The sequence below is a fragment of the Bison bison genome, unplaced genomic scaffold, assembly GCF_000754665.1.
Source record: "Bison bison bison isolate TAMUID 2011002044 unplaced genomic scaffold, Bison_UMD1.0 scf7180017864119, whole genome shotgun sequence".
Lineage (NCBI taxonomy): Eukaryota > Metazoa > Chordata > Mammalia > Artiodactyla > Bovidae > Bison > Bison bison.
In genome coordinates, this window is record NW_011494691.1 from 1,184,156 (window position 1) to 1,195,546 (window position 11,391).

At 37.1% G+C, this 11,391-nt stretch overlaps 1 protein-coding gene across 2 annotated transcripts in view; it reads left to right on the top strand.

Annotated features, from left to right (window-relative positions):
• Positions 1-11,391, top strand: part of ACAD11 (acyl-CoA dehydrogenase family, member 11) — a 119,577-nt gene that overhangs the window by 24,708 nt on the left and 83,478 nt on the right. For both annotated transcript variants that reach the window (XM_010839574.1, XM_010839575.1), the window contains exon 5: positions 3,437-3,601. In XM_010839574.1, the coding sequence (XP_010837876.1) occupies positions 3,437-3,601 (165 nt within the window). The remainder of the gene's footprint in view (positions 1-3,436; positions 3,602-11,391) is intronic.

Sequence of the window (11,391 nt, forward strand, 5' to 3'; positions counted from 1 at the left end):
GGTGTGATCACTGACCTAGAGCCAGACATCCTGGAATGTGAAGTCAAATGGGCCTTAGAAAGCATCACTATGAACAAAGCTAGTGGACATGAATTCCAGTTGATCTATTTCAAATCCTGAAAGATGATGCTGTGAAAGTGCTGCGCTCAATATGCCAGCAAATTTGGAAAACTCAGCAGTGGCTATAGGACTGGAAAAGGTCAGTTTTCATTCCAATCCCAAAGAATGGCAATGCCAAAGAATGCTCAAACTACCACACAATTGCAGTCATCTCACACACTAGTAAAGTAATACTCAAAATTCTCCAAGCCAGGCTTCAGCAGTATGTGAACAGTACATGAACTTCCTGATGTTCCAGCTGGTTTTAGAAAAGGCAGAGGAACCAGAGATCAAATTGCCAACATCCGCTGGATCATTGAAAAAGCAAGAGAGTTCCAGAAAAACATCTATTTCTGCTTTATTGACTATGCCAAAGCCTTTGACTGTGTGGATCGCAATAAACTGTGGAGAATTCTGTAAGAGTGGGAATACCAGACCACCTGACCTGCCTCTTGAGAAACCTGTATGCAGGTCAGGAAGCAAGAGTTAGAACTGAACATGGAACAACAGACTGGTTCCAAATAGGAAAAGGAGTACGTCAAGGCTGTATATTGTCACCCTGCTTATTTAACTTATATGCAGAGTATATCATGAGCAACGCTGGGCTGGAAGAAGCAGAAGCTGCAATCAAGATTGCCAGGAGAAATATCAATAACCTCAGATATGCAGATGACACCACCCTTATGGCAGAAAGTGAAGAGGAACTAAAAAGCCTCTTGATGAAAGTGAAAGAGGAGAGAGAAAAAGTTGGCTTAAAGCTCAACATTCAGAAAACTAAGATCATGGCATCTGGTCCCATTACCTCATAGGTAATAGATAGGGAAAGAGTGAAAACAGTGTCAGACTTTATTTTGGGGGGCTCCAAAATCACTGGAGATGGTGATTGCAGCCATGAAATTAAAAGACAGTTACTCCTTGAGAGGAAAGTTGTGACCAACCTAGATAGTGTATTGAAAAGCAGAGACATTACTTTGCCATCAAAGGTCCGTCTAGTCAAGGCTATGGTTTTTCCAGTGGTCATGTAAGGATGTGAGAGTTGGACTGTGAAGAAAGCTGAGCGCCAAAGAATTGATGCTTTTGAACTGTGGTGTTGGAGAAGACTCTTGAGAGTCCCTTGGACTGCAAGGAGATCCAACCAGTCCATCCTAAAGGAGATCAGTCCTGGGTGTTCTTTGGATGGACTGATGCTGAAGCTGAAACTCCAGTACTTTGGCCACCTCATGTGAAGAGTTGACTCATCAGAAAAGACTCTGATGCTCGGAGGAATTGGGGGCAGGAGTAGAAGGGGTCGACAGAGGATGAGATGGCTGGATGGCATCACTGACTCGATAGACATCAGTTTGAGTGAACTCCGGGAGTTGGTGATGGACAGAGAGGCCTGGTGTGCTGTGATTCATGGGGTCACAAAGAGTCAGACATGACTGAGTGACTGAACTGAACTGAACTGAATCTGGTAGTAAATTGTTTGTTACTTATCATGATAGCTGTTGCATTCGTAGGGTAGATACAAGTATGCCCTTGCTCAAGTTGGGGATATCTCCTATGAAAGATATGTCTTATACTGTATATTTAAGGAAGATTAAAATCTAGAGTGATAGGGAAAAGATGAAGAGCATTTCACATCAAAGGAACAGCAAGACCAGATAAGTATGGGGCTGTTTCCCTTTGTACATATGTCTTTTTCAGGGGGCACAAGGAAGAGAGACAGGAACTAAGGTTGAAGGAATACTCACTATATATCAGGTCCCATGCTAGATGAGTTATAGACCCAATGTTTTTAATCTTTGTAACAACCTTATTACATAGATATTAATACCCTCATTTTGCAGATGAGGCAACTGAGGCTTGCAGGTATTAAGCAATGTACAAATAAGTGGCCTAAACATAATTTAAACCCAGCTCTCTGTGATTCCAAAGATGAAGGTCTTTACTGTACTAAATTGAACAGAGATAGCTTAGAAAGTAGAGAGAGAGATAAATAGGCAAATATTATTTCAATTGGTGGAGGACTTTGAGAATAGGTTGAGTTAGTTGCATTCAATTCTAAGAAAAATAGGAAAAAAATTTGTATTTTCATGTCTGTAATATATTTCAAAGATTCTTTAGAAGATTCTATGGGTAATTAAAAAAAAAAGATTAAAATGAGAAATAAAAATCTCCCCTCTTTTTCTAATCCCCATATAACATTTTTCAGAGACTACTTGTTTCTTGTGAAATTTCCTATTTTTTTTCATATGTAGGTATATGAGTTTGTTCTTTTTTTTTTTCCTTCTACAAAATAATTGCCATATAAAGGCTAGAACCTACATCTCTTGATTCCTATTGTTGTTCAGTCACGAGTCGTGTCTGACTCTTTGCGACTCCATGGACTGCAGCACACCAGGCTTACCTGTCCCTCACCATCACCTGAAGTTTGCCCAAGTTCACATCCATTGCATTGATGATGCCATCCAGACATCTCATTCTCTGACACCCTCTCCTCCTTCTGCCCTCAATGTTTCCCAGCATCAGGGATTTTTCCAATGAGTCGGCTGTTCGCACCAGATGACCAAAATACTAGAGCTTCAGCTTCAGCATCAGTCCTTCCAACAAGTATTCAGGGTTGATTTCCCTTAAGATTGACTGGTTTCATCTCCCTGCTGTCCAAGGGACTTTCAGGAGTGTTCTCCAGCACCACAATTCAAAGGCATCAACTCTTTGGCATTCTGCCTTTCTTTACGGTACAGCTCTCAAAACCATACGTGACCACTGGGAAGAACCTAGCCTTGATTATACAGACCTTTGTTGGCCGAGTAATGTCTCTGCTTTTCAAAACACTGTTTAGGCTTGTCATAGTTTTCCGGCCAAGAAGCAATCGTCTTCTGGTATCATGGCTGCAGTCACCATCCACAGTGATTTTAGAGCCCAAGAAGAGCAAATCTGTCACTACTTCCACATTTTTCCCCTTATTTAGTTTTAAGCTGTCTCTTTCACTCTCCTCCTTCACCCTTATCAAGAGGCTCTTTAGTTCCTCATTGATTTCTGCCATTAGAGTGGTATCATCTGCATATCTGAGGTTGTTGATGTTTCTTCCACCTCTTGATTCGTAGGCCAGTGTTTTTTTCCCCCTGATAAAAGTCTAGAAGTAGAATGGAACTAGATGGAAGAGAAACTTAAGTGTTGAAGTTTTTAGGCCTATGTGAGTGTTTTAGACTAAGATAAGTATCATAGGCATTATTCCTGAGTATTTAAGACTGAACCCAAATTTGATATAATTGAATTTTGTTTTAATTTAAAAATTGCTGAATCTTATGTTCTACTTTCAGCTCTGTCATTTTTAAAATTTATTTATCTTTAGGTATCAACCTGGACAAAGCAATATCAAGCTGCAGCTCATCAGGACATCCCTGCCATGAACCAGCTATCTGACTGGCTAATGAAAAACTTGCCAGATAATGACAATGAAGAAAACTTGATTCATGGAGATTTCAAACTAGATAACGTAGTTTTCCACCCTAAAGAGGTATTGGAACTCCTGTTTACAATAAATTCAGTATGTCTGACTTGGGATACAAGTACTAAGTAGATGTTCTCCTAGAGTGCTGAAAAAGCCCAAACCATCCCCATTCTTCCTCTACATTCAAGACTATCTTCACCACTCACAATTTTTGGAAATGAGTCTTGTAGATTTTCTGGCATAGGTATCTTCTTATCTTTAAGGCCAGGTCTCATACTGGCCTTTACTCAAAAGGTAGTAAACTACTTTAAAATAATTTGGGAATTTACATACATGTTGCTGTTTTCTTTAAAGATGTTTTTCAACTGCTAAATATATTTAGCTTATCCATATTCTTGCTCTTTCTTCTGGTTCATTTTCATTTTTTCCCCCTATCTGATGAAGAATTTTTAATTTTATTATTATTAGCTCAGAGGACAGAATTCCAAAAGATTCCTTTGAGGCTTCAGAAGAACATGTGTGAAGTTAATGGAATCTTGCTTTATATAAATGTACTGAGTGTAATTTTCATAAAGAGTGCAAACAAATCAAAACTATAATCCTCCTCCACTGAGCATAGTGAGGCCTAGAATTGAAAGAGTGTGGTGGGACTAAAGAAAGTACTTCAGTTCTCTCTTTACCTACATGCCTTTGGGCAAGACATTTGGCCCTTAGTATTCTAACACTGCTGTGAAAGATTTACAGTTCCCTGAATCCTCCTCCTTAGGGCAGGATTTTCTGGGTTCATTAGTTTTATCAGAATGCTGAGATGTTACAGGGCCAAAAGAGCTATTCTAAATTCATGTGCTGAGCTTCTGGGTTTCATGTTCTTTTCCTGTAGGAAGAGGATGGGGGAAAATAGCATTATAAATTATATTGTTGTCATAATTCAAAGTAGTACTGTATCTATTGTAAGTTCAAATATAAACACATATGAGCACATTTATCATTAAAACAGAAAATTTTTCATAGAAAAATCAGTTAGGATATTTAATTTATGTATATGTAATTATATGTATATGTGTGCATGTAACTTTGTTAATGGTATGGATGGATTCTGAATTCTAACTTTGTTAAATATAGAATAGGAAATTGAAAAATCACTGATTTATAACAGAAAAGTTATAAAAGCTTATGCTTTAAAACTGGATCTGGTCTATATTTTATCTATATCAATTGATTCATTAATATTTTTGGAGCCTATCTTTGAATAGGTCACTGTTTATGTTTTCTGTAATTGTAGTACTTTTCTTTCATTTCTTAATCAAAGAAGGAATATTTCAGACCTAAATCTCCTTATTATGTGTTTTCTACCAAGGTGTTTAAATATGCTGAAATTAGATATTAAATATGCTGAAGTAATGACAGACTATAGTAAGTTCCAAATAGTTATTTCCTTTTTGTATTTAATCTCATGTTAGAAAACCATTTCTTATAAAATTCAAGTTAGCAAACAAAGATCATCTTTCTTAAGTTCTGTGGAGGCAATGCCAATTTGTAACATATGTCTTTTCTGTTTTAAATTCATATGTCTTTTATGTTTTAGGGTTATATAATAGCTAGTAAAATGTCTTCTACTTTATACTTAGTAATGCCATAATTATTAGTGATGTAAAATTTAATCAATTTGTCTCATATAAATACAGGTAGCTAATTTTTTATGGAAGTAACACACAGTTGGCAAAGTGCCAATCAACTAGCATTTATTTATTACCAACTATGTGCCTTGAAACATGGAGGTAGAAGGAAAAACAGCTCTTAATGAGCTCAAAATACAGATGGAGAGAAAAGATAACTGTGGTAAAACAGAGAACAATACATACTCAAGTGCTAAACTATATCATACAATAAAACTAAGACTAGTCAAAAAGGGAAAAGATATCCACTGTGGTCTGACATTAAAAGCTATGAAACATTACAAATTAATTCTAGTCAATAATTTACTATAATTATTCAATAAAATATTGACTAATAGTTTAAAATTTCATAAATAAGTAGGAAATTAGACTATTTTTCTTTTTCATGAAGGCACTTCACAAGTTGAAATATCAGTCCCTGGATTATAACAAGTTTAGTATGTGTATGTTTGTGCTCAGCTATACATGTTCCTAAGAATATGATTGAAAGCTTTTTATTTTTCCTTTGAGGGTAAGGATTGTATCTTTAATTTTTTTCTTACTTTTGTTTCTAAAGCCTATATGGTAAATGCTGAGTAAATGGGGACCTTCTAGACTAAACCTCCTATAAAGCAGTAAATGCATCTTACTCATTTATGCAACAGCTACATGTTTCTGAATGAATCTATGCTAAAAGAACTGATTATAATTAATCACTAAGTAGCTGTTTCCATCTCATTTACTTATGCTTAGTTTCTATTCCCCAGTAGTATGGCTGTCCCCACCTCTGTGCCTCCATTTTTATTGTAGCTTTTAATTTTGAAAATCTTTAAAGACTCACAAGAAGTTATAAAAATAGTAATAGGGGAGCTGTGTATCCATCATCCACATTCCCCAAAGAGATCTCACACAACTACAGCAAATTATTATCAAAGCCAGGAAATTGATATTGTGTGCATTTTGAATTGGGGGGAAAAAACAAAATCAGGGTTCCCAAGAAGCTAAAGTGAGGTAATTGATATGGAGCTGATGCTGACCTTATTTTAATTCTTTTCTTCTTTTCCCCTCTGTTTTTAAATTCTAGTTTTCTAAGATATCCTATCAAGTTCTATTATTTAGAAAAAAATTAGAACAAAGTAAAATCTTTACTCTTTAGTAAATATGTACTAAAACCTAAACAGTGGTATAGGGAATGGGATTATAGCAGGCTTATGAATTTACATTCCTGTCATGTTTAAGGTTTGATGTTTTATTTTTTTTCCCCAAGCAATAGCTTATTTTAGTTTTGTCATCAGAAAACTCAGTAATTAAGGAATAAAACAAAAACAATTTTGAATGATAAACCATCCAGGAATGCGTGTGGTAAGCCAGTAGAGAATTACTAAAGGGAATAAAAGAACTGAACCATGTTACTCAGTTTCACAATCCCTAGTCATTTTCTAATTACTGATATGTAAAGTATTTGAAGCATATTTGAACAAGTGTTTCAGTAACAACATGCTCAATGAAATGTTTAAAAGAACTCCAGTTTTCCTGGAAAAGATTGTTAACTTTCCAAATATAAATCAGCCATCTGGCAGAGAAATGTTTAAGATTTTGGAGTTTGGTATACCTATTGCCATTTCAGCTTGAAAGATAAATACGTTTAATTAGGAACAGATAAACCCATAGGTATTTCATCTGCCTTCAGTAATTAGTAGTCAGATGTATTTTAGATAAATATAAGTACACTGGTTCTTCTGAAGTCATCTGCCTTGCAGCATTTTATATGTTGTCTTATGAAAAAAAAAAGATTTGATATGCAAAGCACAATGTATTTTTAATGGGTTTTTTTCCTTCTTAATTCCCCCATTATTTCTAAGATGCCAGTGTAGTTGGGAAAAAGTTTAGTTATAAAATTTAATTTTATTGCTACAAAAGACATGGGGATGTGTTTTTCCCAATCTTTTTACTTTACGAATAGTTTTAGATACCCTTAATATGCTCTTTGGCCATAAAACCAGGTTTTGAACACAGGCCTACTGACTTCATTTCACGCTGTCCTGCTTCTCATCTCCTCTGGAACTGGTCAATTTTGGTAATCTAGAAACTTAAACCCTTGTCTTTGACCACATCCTCACTACCTTCTGGGCTTCCCCGATGGCTCAGATGGTAAAGAATCTACCTGCTATGTGGGAGACCTGGGTTCTATCCCCAGGTCAGGAAGGTCCTCTGGAGAAGGGAATGGCAACCCACTCCAATGTTTTTGCCTAGAGAATTCCATGGACAGAGGAGCCTGACAGGCTACAGTCTATGGGATCACAAAGAGTCAGACATGGCTGAGTGACTAACACTTTCACTTTTCTTTTCACTGCCTTCCACTTCTCTTATTTATACCTCACCTGAGATGCTACAAATTTGATTGCTCTTACTTTAGAATTCATGAACCCCTTATGACTTCATCTGACTTCTCACCCTGCCTGGCCTATTTGCACATGATCAGTCATTTAAAAAACTACCTTCTTTATTATCAATGAAAAAATAATTTTTTGACAATGAATGTGTGTGAAAATAACGTAAGAGTTACAAAGTTTCCTGACCTTAGCTTACTTGTTATTCCAGAATCTTCTCAACTCTTGTCTATATATATAATCTCCAACCCTGATCTTGATTCATCATATTTTTGCTGCAGAATAAAGTCATAGTCAGATTAATAGGGTTTGGGACATATTTTTGCTACATAATTTCATCTAGGCTCTAACTTCTCTCTATAAAATCTGTGAAAAAATTTTAATCCCTTTTTCAAATATTTTGTATTCTTCTTGAACTGTCAAGTTGTTTTTTACATCTAGACTCTTACTCTCAGCATTTAGACTTAATTCATTTTTGTCTTTTTAGTCACTTTTCAGCACAAGCTGCTTTTAGGGAAATTCCCTGGAAGTTCCCTTGATACTGATGAAGATATTTCAGTCCTCCCCTTCATGCAGACTGCTGGGTGACATTTTTCCTAAGCCATTACCAAGAAAAGTTGTTACTTTCTAAAAATTGACGTATAGTTGATGTACAGTATTATATATTACAAATGTACAGTATAGTGATTCATGATATTTAAAGGTTATATTCAATTTATAGTTATTATAAAATATTGGCTATATTCCCTGTATATTCCAATGTGTCCTTATAGCTTATTTTATACATAATAGTTTGTACCTCTTAATTCCCTACCACTGTATTGCCCCTCCCCTTTCCCTCTCCCCATGGGTAACCAGTAGTTTCTTCTCTGAATCTCTGAACCTGTTTCTTTTTTGTTATATTCATTAGTTTGTTTTATTTTTTAAATTCCACATATAAGTGATATCAAACAGCCTTTGTCTTTATCTGTCTGACTTCTTTTACTAAGCATAATACACTCCAAGTCCATGTATGTTGTTGCAAATGGCAAACTTACCTTCTTCTTAATGACTGAGTAGCATTCCATTGTATATGTATATCACGTCCTCTATATGCATTCATCTGTTGGTGGACACTTAGGTTGCTTCTATATCTTGACCATTATAAATAGTGCTGGTGTGAACATTGGATGCACGTATCTTTTCAAATCTGTGTTTTTGTTTTGTTTCAGTTATGTACTTAGGAGTGGAATTGCTGAGTCATATGATAGTACTAGGGCTTCCCTGGTAGCTCAGTTGATAAGGAATCAGCCTGCCATTCAGGAGACCCTGGTTTCATCCCTGGATTGGGAAGATCCCCTGGAGGAGGGCATAGCAAACCACTCCAGTATTCTTGCCTGGAGAATCCCCATGGACAGAGGAGCCTGGCAGGCTACAGTCCATGGGGTCACAAAGAGTCGGACACGACTGAGCAACTAAGCACAGCACAGCACACGTGATAGTACTGTGTTTAGTTTTTTGAGAAACCTCCATACTGTTTTCAATAATATTAGGCTACAGGAATTTACATTGCCATCATTATATGAGGGGTTCATTTTCTCTACATTCTCACCAGCATTTGCCATTTGTGTTCTCTTTTCTGATAGCCATTGTGACAGATGTGAAGTGTTATCTCACTGTGGTTTTGATTTGCATTTTCCTGATGATTAGCGATGTTGAACACTGTGTGCCTCCTGGCCATCTGCATATCCTCTTTAGAAAAAGATATATTCAGGTTTTGTGCCCAACTTAAATCATATTTTTAAAAAAGATTTAAATATTTATCTTTGGCTGTTCTGGGTCTTAGTTGCAGCACGTGGAATCTTCAGTCCTTGCAGCATGCAAATTCTTAGTTGTGCCATGTGAGATCTAACTCCTTGACCAGGACTTGAACCTGGGCCCCCTACATTAGGAGTGTGGAGTCTTAGCCACTGGATCACCAGGGAAGTCCCTAATCAGCTTTTTAAAAAAAAAATATTGAGTTGTATGGGCTGTTTATATATTTTGGATATTAACCCCTTATTGGTCATATCATGTGCAAATATTTTCTCCCATTTAACAGGTTGTCTTCTTATTTTGTTGATGGCTTCCTTTGCTATGCAAAAGCTTTTAAGTTTAATTAGGTACCATTTGTTTGTTTTTGCTCTTCTTTATCTTAGGAGACAGATCTAAAAAAATATTGCTACAGTTTATATCACAGAGTGTTCTATGTATTTTCCTCTAGGAGTTTTGTTTCCAGGCTTATACTTAGGTCTTTAATACATTCTGAATTTATTTTTGTTTTTGTATGAGAAAATATCCTTATTTCATTATTTTACATGTAGCTGTTCAGTTTTCTCAGCACCAGTTGTTGAAGAGACTGTCTTTTCTCCATTGTATATTCTTGCCTCCTTTCTTATACATTAATTGAGCATGGATTTATGTCTGCATTATCAATTCTGTTCCATTGATCTATGTGTGTATTTTTTGTGTCAAGACCATACATTTTGATGATATGATACTATGGCTTTGTAGTATTGTCTGAAGACAGGGAGCATGAGTACTCTACCTCTGTTCTTCTTTCTCAAGATTGCTTTGGCTATTCCAGATCTTTCGTGTTTCCATAAAAATTTTATTTTATTTTGGCCACACTGCACAGCTTGTGGTATCTTAGTTCCCTGACCAGGGATTGATTCAGGCCTTCAGTGGTGAAAGCATGGAGTCCTAACCCCTGGACCACCAGGGAATTCCCTCCATACAAATTTTAAAATTACTTGTTCTATTGCTGTGAAAAATACCATTGGTATTTTGATAAGTATTGCATTGAATCTATACCTTGCCTAGAGTTAAAGTGATAGTCACTCAGTCGTGTTTGACTGTTTGTGACCCCATGGACTAGATAGTGCATGGAATTCTGCAGGCCAGAATACTGGAGTGGGTAGCCTTTCCCTTCTCCAGGGGATCTTCTCAACCCAGGCATCATACCCAGGTCTCCAGCATTGCAGCTGGTTTCTTTACCAGCTCAGCCACAAGGGAAGCCCAAGAATACTGGAGTGGGTAGCCTATCCCTTCTCCAGCAGATTTTCCCAACCCAGGAATCAAACCAGGGTCTCCTGCATTGCAGGCGGATTCTTTAACAACTGAGCTACGAGGGAAACCCTCATAGTTAAATGAGTTAAAATCGTCATTTTAACAATATTAATTCTTCCAGTCCAAGAACGTGGTACGTCTTTTCATCTGTTTGTGTTATCTTCATTTTTTTCATCAGTTGCTTATAGTTTTCCAACTGTAGGTCTTTTACCTTCTTCAGTTCAGTTCAGTCCAGTCACTCAGTCATGTCCGACTCTTTGCAACTCCATGAATTGCAGCACGCCAGGCCTCCCTGTCCATCACCAACTCCCAGAGTTCACTCAAACTCACATCCATCAAGTTGGTGATGCCATCCAGCCATCTCATCCTCTGTCGTTCCCTTCTCCTCCTGGATCTCCTCCTCCCAATCCCTCCCAGCATCAGAGTGTTTTCCAATGAGTCAACTCTTCGCATGAGGTGGCCAAAGTAGTGGAGCTTCAGCTTTAGCATCATTCCTTCCAAAGAACACCCAGGTCTGATCTCCTTCAGAACGGACTGGTTGGATCTCCTTGCAGTCCAAGGGACTCTCAAGAGTCTTCTCCAACATCACAGTTCAAAAGCATCAATTCTTCGGCTCTCAGCTTTCTTCACAGTCCAACTCTCACATCCATACATGACTACTGGAAAAACCATAGCCTTGACTAGACAGACCTTTGTTGGCAAAGTAATGTCTCTGCTTTTGAAT